General features: G+C 62.3%; 1 protein-coding gene across 1 annotated transcript; it reads right to left on the bottom strand.

The window, feature by feature from the left end:
• Positions 1–1,005: 1,005 nt before the first annotated feature.
• On the bottom strand, positions 1,006–18,291 carry CNDP2 (carnosine dipeptidase 2). Its single transcript, XM_054583785.1, has 12 exons — positions 18,228–18,291; positions 15,617–15,706; positions 14,226–14,369; positions 11,045–11,207; positions 9,003–9,091; positions 8,061–8,261; positions 6,735–6,819; positions 5,844–6,004; positions 3,949–4,113; positions 2,878–3,019; positions 2,507–2,654; positions 1,006–1,673 (listed from the first exon to the last, which is right to left on the bottom strand). Exons 2-12 carry the CDS (start codon positions 15,674–15,676, stop codon positions 1,604–1,606), a joined length of 1,428 nt encoding a protein of 475 aa, XP_054439760.1. The 5' UTR covers positions 15,677–15,706; positions 18,228–18,291; the 3' UTR covers positions 1,006–1,603.
• Between the last annotated feature and the right edge of the window lie 695 nt (positions 18,292–18,986).

The raw sequence follows: 18,986 nt of genomic DNA, 5'->3' as shown, positions 1-18,986 counted from the left end.
CACCCTCCCTGTGCCCAGGCCGAAGCGCAGCTGGGGTTACGGGCTGTGGGGCAGAGGCCCGGACCACAAGATGGCACCGGGCGCAGAGGGGCACGTGCACCCGCCCCGGCCTGGCGGTGCAGACCTCGTGCTGCTGAGAACTGTCTCCACGGTCCGAGGCGAAGCCTCAGTTGGTTGGGGCGCAGCAGCCCGGCCAGTGCCCTAACTTGTACAGTGTGGTCTAAGGATCCTCACGTGTCGCGGACACACTCTGACCCAGACGCCGCCAAGTGCGGGAAAGGCGCCCCTGGGCCCCTGCTCTCCAGGGCCAGGACCGCGCCCACCGAGTTCCGCCCTTTTGCACCCCTTTGGCATGAGGACAGGCAGCGGGGCTTCTCTCAGGGCCGGCCCCACACCCGCCCCCGGGGCCAGTACCAGGAAAGCATCGCAGCACAGGCCCGCACCTCGGATGTGCCGGGGAGCACATCCGTGCCGTGTGCCGCCTCCTCCGTGGGCGGAGCTTCTCGCCTCTAACCAGGAACTCGAGGTCAAGTGCAAGGACCTCTGCACAGGCGGCTGGGAGGACTGGGTCCCCCGAGTGCAGTGGCTGACAGCAGGGTCTCCTCCTGGGACAGGCCTCCCTGAGGACTGGGAGGGAGCGTGGGGTGTTTGTGATGGAGACAGGGAGGTGGCAGAACCCGTCTTCGGGATGCTGTACGGGTGACGCGGGGGCGGGGCGGACCCTGGGTCTGGACGTGGCAGAGAGGTCATGGGGGCTGGAAGGACTTCCAGTGCCACCATTCTGTTGAGTGAAGGCAGAAGGCCAGGGAATAGCAGCTCCCTTTCCCACCCGGGTTCTGACCTGTGAGTGAACACGGTGAGCGAAGTGGACTTTCAAGTGAACCAGCCCTGCTTCCCACTTACTCTGGGCTGTGCATCTGCCAGGCCAATAAAGCCCCCATTTTGTTTAAACCGACTCGATTTCATTTTTGGTCACCGGGCAGCAGAAGGCACGGGGGACAGGCTGGGAGAGGAGACCCACCTCCCCCGCACCACAGGCCCCGCATCCCTGAGCCGCACCGGGAGCCAGAGGGCAGCAGCACGTCCAGAGGCGGCCTCTGCGCCTTTTATTCCCCGGCACAGACTGGGACCACGCGGTCCTTCCAGGTAGACTCGGGGTTGGAGGGCCAGCAAGGAGGAGACAGGAGAGGTTCGCCATGGGTACAGTGTTCGGGAAGGACAGACTGGTGGGACAGCAAGAGGTGAGGAAGGGACCGGGCGGACACCCCCAGCGGGCCCGGCCTGAGCCAGAGGCGGGGTGGGGCCAGGAAGCACCAAGGTCTCTGCGCAGCCGCCTGGACGTGGGCCAGGACTTTTTACAGAAGAACCTGTGCCATTAGAGCTGGAGACCAAGTCATGCTGCGCAGCCCTGAGAACTCGGCTGACGGTCTCGGCTGCTGACCAGCCCCCGGGACTGGACGTGGGTCACCGCCCAGTGCAGGCCACATCATGCATGGGACAGGCCGGTGCTCTCGTGTCCACGTGTGAAAGAGGAGACAGGCGGCTCTCCTGAGCAGTCAAAAGAGGGCGAGGGCGGAGGGCGGGTGCACAGGACACGGTGCCCTCAGTTCTGCAGCTGAGACACTTCGTACAGGTAGGCGGCCAGCATCTTGGTTCCTTCTATGTAGTTACGCCTGATGGAGAGGAGAAATCATCATGGTGGCTGGTGTCCCAAGGCCCAGGCACACAGTGGCAATCTGGGAGTGCCCCACCGGCCTGGCTGGCCGGCCCCGGGTTCTGCTTGACTTTAGAATTTGGGTACCTGGTTCCCAAGTGCAGGTTCAGACTGCGTGTCCCACCAGGAGCCAGTCCTGGCCCTGTCTCCCCAGGGGCGTGGGGTCTCACCTAGCCCAACTATGGAAGGCCGTACCTTTATCACGGCCTCCCCGTTTCTTTGGATCTGAAGCCTCCAGTTCGCGTCCTAGGACCTAGGTTTCTGTCCCTAACCCCTGCCCCCAGGCAGGGTCTTGGCCTGTCTCAGTCCCTGACCCCAAGGTGGCCCTGCCTTCTGTCCTCCTCAGCCCTTCCTGACGGCCGCAGGTGCTCCCTGCCTGCGCGGGCCTCTCCTCCCACTGCCCACTGCCCACTCTGGCCCCCGCTTCTGCCTCCGCTGCCTGGGAGAGCCACCCGGTGCCCGTGGACGCCAGGGGTGCGCGCGAGCAGCCCCAGCAGCCCGCCCTGACGTCGGGCCGCACCCAAGGCCTTCCGGGGCCCGCAGGGCAAGCGCGGAGAGCAGCACAAGCTGCTGGGTGAGCCATGAAGAACGGCCTCCTCCCACGGGCCTCCCTCCCTGCCCCCACCCGAGTGCCCCCGCCCCCGGGACAGATGTTAGAGAGCACGGGGCCGGCCCCAGAAACAGCCTGTTGGCTGCAGGAGGGGGGCGGCTGGGGGAGGCAGGGACGCCGGGCCTTCCCGCGGGCCCCGCAAGGAGGCGAGCCCGAGCTCCGGACGCGGCCTGGAGCCTCACCTGTTGAGCTTCTCGTTCTGGGAGTGGGCGCCGTCATCGGCCGACCCCACAGGCAGCAGCATGACATTCTTGCCCGTGGCCTCCTGGAAAGTCAGAGTCACCGGAATACTGCCACCTTCCCTGGTCAAGTCCGGCTCCACGCCAAACACTGGGAAGGAAGGAAGAGAATCGGTGAACCTTGGAGCTGGGCCCCCCGCAGGCCTACCTCCTGCCCTACCGAGGCTGGACCCCATGCGCGGCCCCGGACAGCAGCCCCGCGCCGGCGCATCGACGCTCCGCAGCGCCTCCCCACACAGCCACGTGCCACACGACACGGCAGAGCCCGCGCAGGTGCGCCGAGGGCAGGCATCGTCCCGGGGGGGTGGTCTGACCTGTTTTCAGGGCTCTTCTCCCAGCCATGTAATGCGGGTGGTTGAAGTCGGACACCCAGGGCTTCCCGCCATGGCCCATGTACACCTTGAACTTGTTGGGGCTGCGCAGTTCAGCAAACTTCCCAGTCAGGTACTTGGTCACCTGAACCACAAACAGAAGAGACACAGTGTATCACGGAGCCTGGCCCCCCACGCACTCTGCAGCAGGCCCGAGTGAGCCCACAGCGGCTGCAGCCAGCCTGCGGGAAGCCTACGGAGGCCCGCGGGGACCGTCCCGCGGGTCTGCCGAGGGTCTGCAGCGAGCCCGCAGTGGCTCACGACTGGTCTACAGCAAGCCTACCATGAGTCTCCAGTGAGCCTACAGCAGGTCTACAACGTGTATCATTTTCTGCTGCTAAACACTGATCTGCCCTAACTATGACAACAGAAAAAGGGATTTTATCAAGAATCAAAATCCAGTTATTTGAAGGTAAAAGGTAATGTTTTAACATCAAGCAATCCACCCTTTACATAGATGTTTCCATGTGATTATATTTAAGTTTTTAAAAATGTTTCTTGACCTGCTTCTTTATAAAAACGATCACATCCACACCAAAAACAGAGCCAGGTGCTCCTGGATGACCAACGTTGCTTCTCCCAACAGGGAAGCCCTCGCCTCCAGCCCTCCAAACTTCTCTGCCCAGGCCACCTCTCCTGGGAAGCCCGCCAGGCCCGCAGCTACCAGATCCTGCCCCTTGGGAACCTTCCCTTCCTGCATTCATCCCTCCCCTTGGACTCAGGTATTCAACCCAAAATCAGCATCTGACCCAAAGCCTTAGGGCGGGGTCATAGGTTTTGGCATGCCTCAGCAGAGACAAAGGTCACTTCCGTGTCACCCTGTTTTATAGGGCCTTTATCTTTGACCCGCTTCTGAACTGCTCATTGCAGCAACCGCCGAGTTGGCCAGGGCCCAGGGGCGGGGCGGGGCGGGGCGGGCGTGGGTCTCCAGCTGTGCAGCCTGCCAAGCTCCTTGGCCGCTGCCCACCCCCCTGCCCCCTGCCCCCCCCCTGCGGCCCCCGGGGCCCCACGTGCCTGCTCGCTGACAGCCTCAGGCGTCATGTTGGGCACGAGCCGGATGGAGAACTTGCCGACCACCTTCCTAGGGATCACCGTCTTGGCCCCCGAGCCGGAGAAGGCACCTTCGATCCCGTGGAGCGAGAGCGACGGGAACCGCCATCTGTGCATCAGGATGTCTTTCTGCAGAAAGCGGAGAGTGGGTCGGGGGCTTCGAGGAGACAGAATTCGCCCGGGAGGGCCCCCTTCATCATGGAGGCCTGGCGTCGGCACCAGCGCAGGGAGGGCTGCGGGCCCCGCGGGGCTGGGAGAGCAGCTGGCCCTAGGTGCGCGCTGGTGCCTGCGACAGGGCCCCGTGGGGTGGCTCTGCGCTCCCTGCGCCCAGGGCGCGCCACGTCCAGGCCTCACGGCAGCTCTGGGCCACTCAGGTGAGCAAGGCAGATGCAGGAGCCCTGGGCACCCGCCAGCTCTGTGGAGTCTGGGGGTGGGGGCGGGCCCACAGATCTCAGAGCCTCTGTGGCACCGGGGGAAGAGGGAGGCCTGACCCAGGCTATCCACTGACCCCTCCTCAGCGCACAGAATGTGGGCGTAGCTCCCACGGGACAAGAATGCCAGGACCATCCACTGTCCCCTGGGCCCTGTGGCCACAGACATGCATCGTCACCCGTGGCCGAGGGCTGGCCCGGAGCTGCCCTCTGTCTCCGAGCGCGTGATCGATACATCCCCTCTCACGCCCCGTGACCCCAGCAGTGGCACGAGGCGAGCGGGGGACGGCCACACAGCCCCTGGGCAGCGGGGGGCACAGGGACGCCTGGCGGCGCCCTTGGGGCTCCTCGGTGACTGCGCCCCTGACCCTTGGAGGGTGTGCCTGTGAGCCAGACAGCCCAGCCACACCGAAGAGCACACGCACACGGCCCTGAAGCGATGCCTCACGTGAGAGCAGACATTGGTCTGAAGGCCGCAGGGCCGGAGGAAACAGAAGTTGGCTGGGACCCACCTTTCCTAGACGTGTCCCTCCCGGGACTCTCTCCTGGTCCCCATCTCAGGGCCCAGCCGGTCCCCTGCCTGATTCACGCTCCCCGTGGTCCCAGGGGCAGGTAAGTCCTGAGCCCAAGGTGACCCCTCGCCCACCTGCTCCTCCCCATGACACCAGCTCCAGGTCCCCTCCCCCACCTCGCAGCAGTCTGACTGCCCTCGGGCCGCCCTGCTCAGCCCCTGCTGCCCACCCACCACCCACCTGTGTGAGCGAGTCCGGCAGCTCGGCCCCTGCTCAGAGCCGACCGCGCTGCGCCCTCCTGGGACAGCACAGGCGCTCTCAGGGCCCACGCCGGGCTGTCCTCGCCGGCCGGTCCCCCAGAGGGACAGCTTGGGCCCGCCCGTCTGCCCTCCACGCGTGCTTTGGCACGTCTTCGCCCACCTGTCTCTCAGAGATGAGGGGCTGGGCCGGGCACCCCCTGCTCCCCAGGCCTGTTGCTGGGGCGCAGCCAGCGTGGGCTGCACCGGACGGGGCCCGCGTCCAGCTGACCTCCGAAAGCAGGAGCTAAGCTGCTTACCAGTCACGACACAGCTTCCCCCCAGGACGTAAGGGACGCTGTGTGCGACCTGCCCGAGCACAGGCTCTGTGAGGTGGGCCTCACGTCACCCCACCCAGGGCTGGAGCTTACCCCGCACGCAGACATGCGATAGCCGCCCCTCCCTCTAGGTTCACTCTGCATGCCCTGCCTCTCCCATGGCGTCTCTGGCCAGCAGGTGACCTTTCTAACAGCCTCTCAGCACAGCCGGGAGCGGCCTGCGCCGGGGGTCTGCACCGCCGGGAGGCCCGGGTGCCCGGGGAAACGGCCGCCCGCGCCAGCCCCCGCCCCAGCCTCTGCCCCTTCCCGCGGGGCCGGCGGCGGCCGCCGCCCGGGCCGCACCTTGCTGCTGTGCAGCAGGGTCTCTGCCCCCACGTCCTTGGCGTACTCCTTCACGTCGAAGTCGATCTTGTCGTAGAGCGCCAGCTCCTCCTCCGTCACAGGGGCCACGGCCTCGTGGATGCCGGGGACCAGGATCTTCCCCTTCCTGTCCATCAGGGAGCCTGGAGGGGGGCGGGGGGCGCTCAGCAGGCAGGCGGCAGGCGGCCGGCAGCCCGGCCCTGCAGCCCAGGCCGAGCAGGGCCACGAGTCCGGGTGCTGACCCTTGCTGGGCACACGGGCTCGCTCGGGTGCTGGCTCCCCATGTGAAGGCAGAGACTGAGATTCGAAAGGGCAGGCGCACCGTCCCCGGCCACCGGCCGGGACGCCCTGAGTGGGACGCCTCCCCAGGCTGCGGGCACTAGAGCGGGGGCAGAGGAGGCTGCAGCCGGGGGGCAGCCGGGGCTGCCGGGGCAGGTGGGCCGGGCCTGGCTCTCAAGGAGCTGGCCATGCGGCAGCCTCGCTGTGGCCCGTTATCACACGAGAAGACGCAAGCAGACGCCCTCTGAGAGGCGTGGCACGCAACGTGCCCAGAGGAAGGACAGTCCTGTGATTCCAGGGGACGGGCTGGACCGGGCTAGCGGGCCAGATGGAGCCAGGGGTGTTGAGCTGCGTCCTGCCGGCGAGGCCGGGTCCAGGGTCACAGGGAGGCAGGGGGCCAAGGAGGAGGGAGGCAGAAATGACGCCGAGGTCCCCAGTCTTTTAAAGGGAACAGTGACTGGGGGAGCGAGGTCCCCACGGGGTGGCAGGAAGGTGGCTCGCGCAGAGTGCTGGAATGCACCCCGCGCGGGTGACCAGCCGAGGAGCGCCCGCCCCCTCCTCCCAAACCACTGGTGCTGATGGCGCTGCGCTTACCCATCAGCGCGATGAGGTCGGTCATGGCCTCGTGCACCGAGCCCCCGTACACGCCAGAGTGCAGGTCCCTGTCGCTGCATTCCACCTGCATGGGACAAAGGCCACGCTGTTGGGCTGCTTGGCGGGAGCTTATCTTTATCATGTGACAGTAAATTGAACCAAGAAGATCCATAAGACCTGACAGGCAACTTTTGAAACCGAAATTTGCTCCCTCAATGAGCTAAGCAAGGCATTTCCTAAATTGTAAAACTAGGAAGCAACAAAAGAAAATAACCTTGGAAATGTTAACTGCAGGTAAGCCAGGAACACTGACCACCGGTGAACTAGCAACACCGAGAGCCAGCAGGGACATGGAGCCCGAGCGCCAGGGGCCGGACCCGGCCCGCCGCTCCCTCGCTGGGCAGCCAGGGCGGGGCAGGACGGTGTGACCTGCCTCCCTGCCGTGCTCCCCATGCGGTGCCGCAAATGACGGCTCCCCTCCGGCCGCTGCGTCCCTGTCGGGTTACTGGTGCGGCAGGTAGAAAGGCGCCTTGCCCCCAGTGAGTGCTCAGTGTAGCAACGACGCTTGTTTCTAGCGCCTGTGAGCCTACAAACCCCCTTAGAGGCAGGGCCTAACTTCCTTCTCATTGCCTGTGCCGTTGGAACCCTGACCCTTCTCTGCAAAGCAGAAGAAGGCGGCTCGGCCACCAGCAAGCGGCAGGTGCATCCTCCCTGGTGTCTGGGTTGAGTGCACGTCCCAGTTCCCTCAGGATCACTCAGTCATGGGACAAGAGCTTAAGGGCTGAAATACAAACACTTTCACTTTTTTTATCCTCACCCAAGAACATTGCCTCATTGTTATTTTTAGAGAGAGAAGAAGGGAGAGAGAGAAACATCGATGGAGAGGAAAACATTGATCGGTTGCCTCCTGTGCGCACCTGGCCTGGGATCGAACACGCACCCCAGGCCTGGGCCCTGGCCTGGAACTGAACCTGCAAACTTTCGGTTGGGGGACGACACTCCAACCCGCTGAGCCACACCAGCCAGGGCCAAACGCTTCCCCTGTTAAAAGGAGGTCTTCCTAAAGTGCTCTGTGTGAGTCTCAGCCTTCTTGGTGGACTAGCAATCAATCTTTGCTCAGTGTGGCAAGACGATGCGGCAAGGAGCACACCCCGGCCTGAGGGCAGCGGTGCCGCCCGGAGCTCCGCAGTGGTTTCCGCCATGGGAGAGTGGGCGCCTTGAGCCTGCGCCCATTTCCTGTTGCTTGTGCCCGTGGGCCAGGGAGGGTCCGCGGGCTGTAGGTGGGGGACCGCTGTGGATCGTGCAGAGCGAGAGCGCGGCACGCACCTCGATGAAGAAGTAGCAGATGCCCCGGAGGCCGTACGTGATGCAGGGCTTGTTCTTCCCCAGCCAGTAGTTGTCGGAAATGCAGACGTAGTCCACGTCCTGGAAGAACTTGTCTTTCTGGGCAAAAATCAGTTCATCCAGGCCTTCAGAGCCTGACTCCTCCATGCCTTCCAGGCAGAACCGGATGTTGACAGGGATTTCCTGTGACAGGGAGGAGTGTCGCACATTCAGCTTTCAGTCTTAGAGACAATACACAGGCAGTCACCAAATACTGTGGAATCACCAATTTCAAGGACCCAGCTTCCTCTAGACCAAGTGCCCAGGCTGGCCCTGGGTGTCCGCGAGTGGCTCCCCCGTCCCCAGGCACTGGGCTGGCAGGGGACGAGCCTGGCTCCAGCCATGGCTGCATCCTCACTGAGAGCTCCTCGCCAGCCACTCCTCAGGGGGACCCGTCCCCTCGTCACAGGGGTCCCCCGTGCAGCTCAGCTGCTCTCTCTTGAGAAAACACTAGATCTCTTAGGGTTGAGATTCTAGGCAACCTGTTCTCTTTCCTCCTTGGCATTTTACAAACTTTCCACGAGTGCATCTAGTTAAGGGAACACATTTTCAACTACCAAATGTGTTTTCAGAGGCTGTGAGCACGCAGGGTGAGCAAGGGGTCTGTTCACCACCACAGCCCTGAGGAGCGGAGCGCCCCTCCCAGGCGGGCCTGGCCGCTGCAGAGCCACCAAGTGTGACCGCTGAGCACTGCACGGCAGGACACCCGCGGGGCTTCCTGAAGCTGGCACTCGAGCAGCTGCCTAGGCGCTCAGTCCCAGGCTGGCGCTCGGGGGAGCTGCTGCCTCCCGTCCCAACGATCTGTGATCTGGACAAGCCCAGCCTTGTCCCTCAGCCCCAGATGGAAGAGGGCGAACCAGGCCCAGCGCGAGGGAGGCGACCCACCTGGCCGGTTTTCTGGAAGGCTTCCAGGGCGTTCATCCAGCCGGCCACTGGCCCCTTGTCGTCGGTCGCGCCTCTCCCGTACAACTTGCCTAGAAGAGCGAGCAGCCAATTCATCAAGTTATGACGACACGGAGACAGATGGGAGCGAATCCTCCGTGAACATCTGGTGACATCTTAGCAAAGCCACATGCGCCCGTCCTGAGAGCTTCTCTTGACAGAAGCCCCATGTCCATGCTACCAGGAGCCCGAGTCTCCACCCAGCACTGTGGCCAGAACTGCCAGAGAATCGGCCATCATCTAAGGCAGCCACGTGGATGCCTCTGGGCCACCCCCCCTTCCCCTACCCCGGTCCCCAGGGACGCAGCAGTTTAGCCAGGGCTCACGTTCCTGCTGACTCAGGGCGCAAACTTCAGACCCAGCCCCAGGAACATGCTATCAGCAGGCAGCTTATTAAAATCTATTGCCACAACCAGCGGGCAGTGATAAGGGCGAGAAAGCTGAGCTGGGCACAAGTGGGAAGCACGGAGCATCCTTATCAGGAGAACTGCAAATCTCAGCCCCACCCAACTCAGGCTTGTTATCAGTTCTCTGGGCTGTGCTCCTCAGCAGAAGGGGTCGCAGTCCCGCGTCTGCACACTGGCTGGCTCGTGGGCCCCTCCCAAGGTGGGGCTTCTGGGCTGGGCCCTCTGCCTGGCCCTCTGTCAGGGGAGCAGGGCACCCACGGGCACCAGGGCACGGCAGTGGCCAGGGCCCGCCGGCTCAGCTTCTCCCTGTCCTGGCCCGTCCTCTGACTCCTCACTCCCTAGGCCGATGGTCGGCGGCTTTAACACGACCCACCCCAAAGGAGCGGGGGGCTTAAAGCCATCGTCACCCTGGGCATTTCCTTTTAAATTAAACCCAAAAAGTATCCCAGGATGAGCTCTGACAAGGTGACCGCGGTGTGCAGGCCGCGCTGCACAGGGGTGCACAACGAAGAGGTGCGTCCCCCACCCTGGGGCGGACGCTGAGTCTACCGAGGGGGCCTGGGTGTCCAGTGCAACGGGGGAGGGGCTGCGTCTAAGCTGGTGTGCGGAGGCAGGGGAGCGGTGTTCCTGCGTCTGCACGGAGGTGTGGTGGTGTCGGGCGGAGGCTCAGCACAGGGCAGGAAGGAAGGTGCGGTGGGGGAGAAGGGGGGCAGGCCTGGGCCAGGCTGACCTCTGGGACCCTGCGCCGGTGGCGGGGGCGGTGGTGAGAAGGGACAGGAGGGAGGGCAGGCTGGAGCGTGAGGACCCTGTCCCCGACAGCGGTGAGGGCGGAGCCTGCTGTGCAGGGAGGTCGGCACTCGCTTGGCTCAAGGTACTGTGATGAGCACCACAGCTCGCGGCTGGGCGTCCTCTGACGCTGCCTCAAGGAAAACGGCCGAACTGGGCAAAGTGACAAGCCCTCCTGACAAGGGCATTCAGTCAGGACAGCCCAGACTTAGCCCGAGGGAGCAAGGGGCGAGGGAGCAGGCTCCTGGCCCGCCAAGGACGGGCTGGTGAGCACTGGGCGGTCCAGAGGGCAGGCGGCAGCTCCACAGCAGAGGGGCGGGAAGGGCGGTCAGCCTGGGGGTGGGGCGCGGTCTGAGGTAAAGACTCTAAGCGCCTGTGCCTGCCCGGCAGGCCAGCGTCCACAGCTGTAACTAGGCCACCTCCATCCCTGCCCAGGGCAGCCAGGGCAGGGAAGGCGAACGCCTTTTGTGTCCCCAAGCAGAGGTACTGAAATGCGCCACAGACGCATCGAGAAATCGGCCGTCCCTGGGGGACCGGTGTCTGAGGGCTGCGCTGCCTCTGCTCACACAGGGGAGCCCAGCCGACCGAAGGCCGCAACCCCCTGCTCCCACAGGACGGGGCCATTCTGCTGTGTCTGTGACTGTGCACACGCAGGCGGCTTCCTTCTAGAAGTTTCTACATTATGCCAGACAGCTTGACCAGGGGAGGTGACCAGGAGTGTGCAGGTAGCTGGCTCCGCGGGGGCGCAGCAGCGGCACCTGCAGCCCTGCCCCTCCGGGGGCGCGTCCTCACCGTCCCGCTCCAGCAGGGTGAAGGGCTCGCTGTCCCAGCCGTCCTCCAGGGCCGCCGGCTGCACGTCCAGGTGGCCGTAGACACACACCGTCTTCTTCTTGGGGTCGGAGCCCAGCCTGCCGAGCAGAATGGGAGGGAGCGGTATCTCCGTGCCGTCAGGGAGCTGGGCGGGGAGAGCAAGTGAGCACAGCCTCTGTTTAAACCCTGCTGTGCGTGGCAGACGTTATTAAAATACCTTCTCATCAATCACCCTCTATCGCAGAGCTAAGATCGGATTGCTCAACTGGGTCATTAATGAACAAGAATTCACTTTCCTATAATCCGGAGAAGAAAGACTGAATTGTGTTTACCAACTGTAGGCAATTTGGTAAGTTTTTAAAGGCAGATTGTTTTTGTAACTTTTATACAACAAAACATGTTATGAAAGGTGAGTTTGGGATGCAACTTATTCTAGTATTTTCTAAAATGATAGGTAAGAACCCCTACAGTCTTAAAGCAGCAGGCAGGTGTCTGAAATTCTGTACGTGGATTCCAGTCCGCACAGATGGGGCTGTAGACCGGGTGCAGCGACCGCTCCCAGGGGGCCGCACACTCGCGTACGAGCCGCTGAAGGCCGCCGGCCCGGCCTCCCCGTCCGGCAGGGAGGGAGCCTGTGCAGCAACACAGCATGTGCTGCCCCCCCGCCACCGCCCTGAACAGAATGCGAGGATGCGGAGGCAAACCCAGGGCTCCTCCCGCGCGCCCTCCAGCCGCCAGTTTAAATGCCCTGCACCCAGCGCCTGCTCCCCCAGCTCCTATGTTCCAACAGGACACCTGTCACCATTACAACTACCACCAGCGAGCGGCTGGGGTAGGGGTGGGGGCGGGAGGGTGAAAAGCACACGTCGTCTGTGCCAGCGGCGGGGTAAGGATCTTCTGCGCTAGAGCCATCACACCCGTGTGTGTTGGTCTAGTTACTAGACAACAGCCTTTACGGGAACACACACTAATAAACACACAGACTAACCTGGCAACGGAGCCACACTTAGGATTTACAATCGAGAGGTAGACGAGCCACTAGAGAAAAGGGACGAGCCCGTCAGGGTGCAGCTGGCATGGGCCCCAGGGGCTCCGAGGGACCCCGGCGTGCACGGCCCCCCCGGAGCGCGCCAGGCCGCCGCCGGGAGTCTCGCACGGGGACGGCCCGCAGACGCCCTCAGCATCAGCAGCTCTCGGGAGCCCGCAGGTGCCCACGTGCAGCCCTCGCGGGGACGGCCTGCAGCCACCGGGGCAGAGAGCCACGCCTCCCACTCGCTGCCCTGGCCTCACGGGTCACGTGGCCCTGGGGTCGCGGCTGGTCCTCAGCTTGCCTCAGGAGGAAAATGGTTTTCAAACAACAACAGATTTTCTCTAAGTAAACCTCCACTCAAACAGCTGCTCTGAAATCCAGCATTTTCTAAGAAGCCGTTCGGTCCCATAGGTAAGTTTGTGCTGAAATTCATGCCGCAAACCGCACACCTCTCTCCGGGTATCCCCGACCACTCCAAAAGTGACAGAGTCACAGGGACAACGCCCGCCTTCCACTAGAGCGCCTGTCGGGACAGTGCCCGGGACAAGGATTCCACAGTGCACCCTCCTCTCCGCCCACTCCCGCGGCCACCACCCCAACGCGGCACCCAGTGAGCCCTGCTCTGTCCTGCACACGCTTAGCTTCTTCCCTCGCGTCACTTCGGGCTCAGGAGCCACGGCTGTCCCACTTCCTGAGCCCCTCTGCCTGGGGGTCAGGCCCTGGGCGACCAGGCCCCCCCGCGCCTGCGGACCAGGCGCCCCTCTGTGTGCCGCGTGGAGCAGCCGCAGAGACGGGCCCCACTGAGCTCTGCAGCCCTGGCCCGGGCAGCAAGGCCGAGGCCCAAACAGCCCCGCCCACTGAGCCCCTGCTCCGAGGCCCGGCACCAGGGCCCGGAAGCCTGTGCCGGCAGCTCCCTCCAGCGCCTGTGCGCACGCACGTGGCGATGTCCACTCGCTCTCCACACCCATCCGCGGCCCCCGGGCTTCCTGAGGGCCAGAGCCTGCTGCCTAGTGACACGATGGGGGACCGGCACGAGCAGTGAGGGAACCTGTGGATTCCTAGATGAAAACAGGTGCTGAGCCATTCCCCGCGGCATGGCAGCCACTTCCGCCCCCGGGGAAGGGCCTCTCCTAAAAGCTGTGCCGTGGGCCAGTGCGGAAGAGCCTCGACCTGCCTATTACAACGAAACGGCTCTGAAAAGTTGTTTGCCACTCAGATTTTTTTTTAATACACTAGGAAAAAATGGAGTGGGAGCCAGCTAAGCATACTCCTAAGACAGTGTAACGCAAACAAAGTTGGTTTGTTTTCTCATGAGTGGCGGGAAGTGCTGGGGAGCCGTGAACCATCCAAGTCAACAACTACATCTGCAGCCGGGGAGGCTGCCCACAGCCGTGGCCGGCCGGCTCTCCTCGCCTTTGCCTCACGCTGCAGCAGCTCCTGGTGGAGACCCAGCCCACCTGGGCGTCTGGGCGCGTCCGTCCATGAAAAGAGCAGACTGCGCTGACTGTCCACATGTAAAATCCAGGGACGATGACCTCACCTGACACGCCTTCAGGAATGAGACCTGAGATAAACCAAACCTTACCACACCCTGCCCTATAAAATAATACGGCGACTTCGAACATACACGGCACGAAACACGTAGTTTACGTGGGCCTGAACTCGTCTCCAACCAAGAGTGGACTGACTTAGCGGGGCGTGGACTCCTCACGTTGGTCAGGGAGAGAACAGACGAGTGCCACCTGTCAGGATCCAGTCCCCCACCCGAGCTTCCTCTTTGTCAAGAACAAGTGCTGTTCCTAGCAGTCAGGGTCCAGGGTCAGAGCGCGGGGACAGTGGGAGTCTGTGTGTGTTTACGCCTCCGTGGACAGAATGCCCCCGCCCCGTTTGAAAGGCAGCTGACTTCTGGGAAATCTCAGCTTTTTACAAAATACAACCTCTGGGCGAACTTCCTCCTGGGCAGCCCTCCATAGCTCTCCTTCCTGGAGAGAGAGGCCCAGGGTGACAAAATCTTTGCCCCGTCCACCAAAAGAAACCAAAAGCACACAGAGAGGAGTATGCAGACCAGGCCTTCCCGTTTGAAGACCACAGGAGGGACTGGCCGCCCACCCCACGCCCGCCCCACGCCCGTACCTTCTGTTTTCCAATGTCCACCAGCTCCACGGAGCCGCCCATCTGCTTGATGTTTGCCGCGGCGACTTCCATCATCCTCCTGATCTCCCCCCTCTTCTCGGGCCACGCGGACACGCTCTGGATGGCCACCCATTCCGCCAGCTTCTGTTTGAGGACAGTAAGCAGAAGGGGACTCTCACGAGGTGCTCTTCAAGGAAGAAAGGCACCCACACTTCTGCCCTGTTCGGGGCACCCGCTGACCTGCACCCTGCGGCCACCCCGCTGGGACCAGGTTGACCAGGTGTAGGAGGACAGGTCCCTCACACCCACTTTGTGCTTAAGGTTTTTAAAACCTATTTTAACTGACCCTATAACAAGAACTACAGTATAACAAAAAACGTCAGAATGTGTGTTTTTAACTACTGAGCATGAGGTGAATGTAAAAGGTACTGAGTCCCATAAATACTTTTATACCTGAATCTAACAAAATTACAACTGAGGGATACAGAAAATACCCAAGATTTTCGGCCCAAGCCAGCTTGGTTATCATCCTGACGATGGCCAAGGTCTCCAAAGTGAAAATCTCGGAAGGAGAGCTCTAAAGAGGTCACCTGAAATGGGTCTGCCAACGGTAACGTCAAAGCACGCTTCCTCACATCAGCCTCAAGACACGGGTCGCTCTACAGTGCTACCGCGTCATTCAAAGCATCCTCAATGCAACAGAGGCCTTTAGGCTAGGTCAGCTACAAGGAGTTACAGATGGAGATTAAACAAAAAGCTCACAAGATTTCCTGTCAAAAGCCAAAAAATGTAACTTCTATACTGTAATGAGGGGGTAAAGGAAAAAGTCTCCAAGACACACACACACACACAGAGTGGGGCAAAAGCAGGTTTCCAGTTGTGTGTATAAGAGACACAGAGTTCACTCTCATATTATTTTTATTATTGTATTACTTGCCATGTGAACAACTGCAAACCTACTTTTGCCCCACCCGGCATGTATATTATATACACGCGTGCATGCGCGCGTGCGCACACGCATGTTTTTAGTACCCTTTTTTCCTGATGTGAGAACAGTTCAGATCTAGTCTCGCAGCAACTCGCAAGCAGGCAACGCAGCATTGTTACCTGCAGCCACCACGCTGCACGGGAAGCCTCCAGCGCGCAGTCGTCTAGCAACCGAGAGTGTGTGCCCTCTGCCCCACCTCTCCCCGCTTCCCCCCAGGTCCCCGAGGGCCACCGCTGGCCTTTCTGCTCCTCTGAGTTCCATTTTCAGGTGGCACACGAGTGAGAACAGGTAGTGTTTGCCTGTCTTTAACCCCTGATTTGAAGAGCGTAGCTCACACTAGCTTCCCCGGGCCCCAGGGGTTGAGCTGGACTTTCGGCTGACCAGTGTAAATGGCTTCCCTTACCTTGACATAGCGATCCTGATTTTCATCCACATACTTGAACACGGTAGTGAGGACCGACATCGTTCAACCTGAGGGCAGACTTTGGAGATTCTGGGGAGGAAAAGCAGTCGGTCACTCCTGACTCAAGACAGGGCCAGAATGACCTGGGACAGGCCCTGAATCAGGGCCACTGACTCAGACCCCGCCCTCCCAGCCCTCGGGCCCCACGTGGCTTCCAGGGAGGGACCGAGGGGAGGGCCCACGAAACCAAAGCTTGGGTTGCAGTTAGAGGCTCAGCTTGATCCCCACCCCCCCCCCCCCCCGCCCCGCCTTTCTCAGAAGAAAACTGTAACCAAAGGTGTGAGATAATGAAGGAAGGGCCCGGTGGAGGACAATCTGGTGAAAATTAGAAGTAGGTCCTTTCCAGTAACACTGTCTTACGAGCACTTACACATTTTACTTTCTCTTTCTTGAAGCACAGAGAACTTTCCACTTGCTTTAACCACAAAAGCGATAATCACCCTCCCCCATCCCAGCAAAAATGTCACAACACAGCAAAAAGCCCAAGACCAGGCAGTTAAAGTCATGAGGAAGTGGGCGATCTGAGTCCAGGGCCTGCCAAAGGCAACAGGTGCTACCTGTACAGAGGCCTGCTCAGGAGAAGCAGCTCCATCTCTCTCTGTCCCCGGCCCCAGAGCACTTTCTAATCCCGTTTCCATGCCTGAGACTGGGCACGTCCCCCTCCGGCCCGCACACACGCGAGAGGGAACTCCTCTGATGGACGGACCGCCTTTAACGTTTGGGACGCATGTGAAACCAGAACTACCCTGGTGTCACGACCTTCAACACTGCTTCAGCTGCCGGCTCGGGCCGACAGGCGGCGGGAAAGGGCCGGCGGCACCGCGGGAGGGCAGTGTCTGACGCCTGCAGGCGCAGACCCCCGAGGTCCTGCCCGGCACCAACACACCAAAAGCAACATCGTTTCTGCGTGGTACTGGATTCCAAGGTGATTTTTGAGCGGAGCAGTGACTGCACCCGCAGGGACAGGGAGGGTGCTGCTGCGCGGGGGCCGAGGAGTCACCGCACTGCGCAGAGCAGTGCGAGGTCAGAAAGGACAGGAGGTCGCACTGCGTGCCCCCAGGGCCTCCTTCCTCCTCCCCAAACAGCAGCCTCCGAGCCCCGACACGGATCAACACACGCCCCGGGGGCAACAGGCGGCGTCCGCAGAAAGGGCCCCACGGACAGGACGCTGTAGACTGGGATGTAGACAGGGATGTCCAGCCCACGGCCCAACACAGAACCGTGAACTCACTTAAAACAATATGAGACTTTTTTGTGATTATGTGTCATGATGTATTTAATGTGTGGCCCAAAACAACTCTTCTTCCAGGGTGGCCCAGAGTCACCAAAGAACTGGACACCCCTGCGGGGTTCCTGGGCCTTAATAAGACAAATTATCATGCCCGGTCACCAAAACTATAAACAGAAACGTCTATGACACTATGCTAGGCCAGCACCTTTATTTGGGTTCCTGGTCATCGGCCACCACAAACCCCAAACTCGCTGGGATGTGTTTACACCCAGGCCTCCCCCAGAGTCCCTTAGAGCGGAGCCACTAATACCGCGCCTTCCCCGGGGCCGAGTCCACGGACCAGCCCAGCCAAGCGCACAGTCCCGGACTCCTCCTCCTTCCCACCATGGCTTCCAGCCTGTCCCGACCCCTTCTGCCTCCATCACCTGGGGCCTGCTGACCCCTTCTGTTAAGGCAAAGGCTCGGCCACAAGAGCATATCCCTTGGAAATAGGTCCCTCCTTCGCAGCCTCTCCTGACACCCCAAGTTCTTGGGGAAGTGGCGGGAGGGGGGGCAAGACTTCAACAGGGCGCCCTGTGGCAGGGGAGGGGGAGTGGCGTCCCTGGAAGTGCCTCGAACACCTGCCAACCCGTCCCTGTCCCCCTGTCCGCAGGAACTTGCGGTAAATAAATGCCTGACCCGCGGCTTAGAGTCCCTGCAAAAAGCTGCTACAGCAGGGGCGGGGACCCCCAATAGGCCCCATCCAGGGCTTCATCCCAAACACGCGAGCCCACGAACTCGGCCCCCACTCCTCCGCGCCGATGCCGGGGATGTCCAAGGTGGTCACGGAGGGTGCTTGCAGGGGCAGGTTCGTCCGCGGGGCCCACGGCCCGAGGGCGTGGCGGCCACGACCCGGGGCCAGGGCCCGCGCCCATTTCACAGGTGAGAACACCGGGGCTGAGGGGACGACCGACCACCCCCGGCCTGCAAGGCTGGAGGGAGCTAGAGACCTCTGAGCCGGGGCCCTCTGACCCCGGGCCGGACAGCCCAGCCCCACAAAGGCTCCGCGGCACGAAGGCTCCCCCGCGCTGCGGCCCTTGCCCGGCGGAGCCGCGGATTCCGCGCCGGCCCCGTTTGAACGAGACACCCTCCTCCACTGTCACCGCCGGCGATGCGGACCCGGCGGTGGCGCGGCCCCGTGCTCTGCACCTGACCCCCGACCACGTCGCGGGCCCCGCCCGGCTGAGGCTGCAGCCCTCCGCCCGCCTCGGCCCCTTCCGCACGCCGAGCAAGGCGCTACTCCCGCCCCGGCCCCGCGCCGGGATGGCACGGTTCGCTCACCGCCGGCAGCCGCCGCACTGAGGCCGCCTGACGCGTCCCGGTCGAGGCGCGCACGGCCCGCCCCGCCCACGACCCCAGCAGCTTCCGGGGAGCGGGGTGGCCCCGCCCCTGACCCCGCCCCTCCAGGGCGCGACCCTGGGCCGGGCACCGGGAGAGGCAGAGCGTCCTGAGCGCGCCTGGGCGGGGCCGCCTTCGAGCCATTGCTCGCCTCCTAGGGCCCCTCCGTGCTGGTGTCGGCGGGGTGGCCTTTCGTGACGCTCCGCGGTGCCAGGTCGGGGCACCCACAGCCTGTCGCCTGGAACCTCCGCCGGCTCCAGATCAGCGCGCGTTTTGCGGGTCACACACGTTTCCATCTCACACAGCGTTGGCACTTTTCACAAAACCTTCATCGGCACCATTACCAGCATTTCTGTATTTCAGTACAGTCCTGGAAATTAATGAGGAAGGCAAACTGTCAACCAGTGGTCGTTATGGCCAATCCCATGCCGACGGGAGTCCCCAGTTTGGGGCGCAGTGAGGAAGGAGGCTTCACGCTGTGCCTACAGCCCCGCCGGGAGCGGGAAAAGGGGCCCCGCACTAACCCCGACGAGCTCAGGGGAGGCCTGCGCCTCAGCCTCACAAACTCGGAGACCGAAAGTAACCACACTGCGCGGCCTGGAATGTAAAGCGGCTTCTGGCCGGTAGCCGTGTCCCAGGCCAGTATTTTTTCCTAACAAAGGCCAGTCTTTACCTTAACTGAGCCTGTCTGTGGTCTTTTTA

Source organism: Pteronotus mesoamericanus, unplaced genomic scaffold (genome assembly GCF_021234165.1).
Source record: "Pteronotus mesoamericanus isolate MK-2021 breed Mesoamerican mustached bat unplaced genomic scaffold, CSHL_Meso_final contig_74, whole genome shotgun sequence".
Lineage (NCBI taxonomy): Eukaryota > Metazoa > Chordata > Mammalia > Chiroptera > Mormoopidae > Pteronotus > Pteronotus mesoamericanus.
Note: the sequence above shows the minus strand (reverse complement) of the source record. Positions and strands in the feature narration are given on the sequence as shown.

What these genes read in the sequence shown, in the direction of transcription:
- CNDP2 (XM_054583785.1), bottom strand. Translation starts at nt 15,676, where the DNA reads ATGTCGGTCCTCACTACCGTGTTCAAGTATGTGGATGAAAATCAGGAT. An exon ending in TGGACATTGGAAAACAGAAG is followed by an intron (nt 11,208 to 14,225) that starts GTACGGGCGTGG and finishes CTCCCCGCCCAG; the next exon opens with CTCCCTGACGGCACGGAGAT. An exon ending in CGACCTCATCGCGCTGATGG is followed by an intron (nt 6,005 to 6,734) that starts GTAAGCGCAGCG and finishes GCCCCCCTCCAG; the next exon opens with GCTCCCTGATGGACAGGAAG.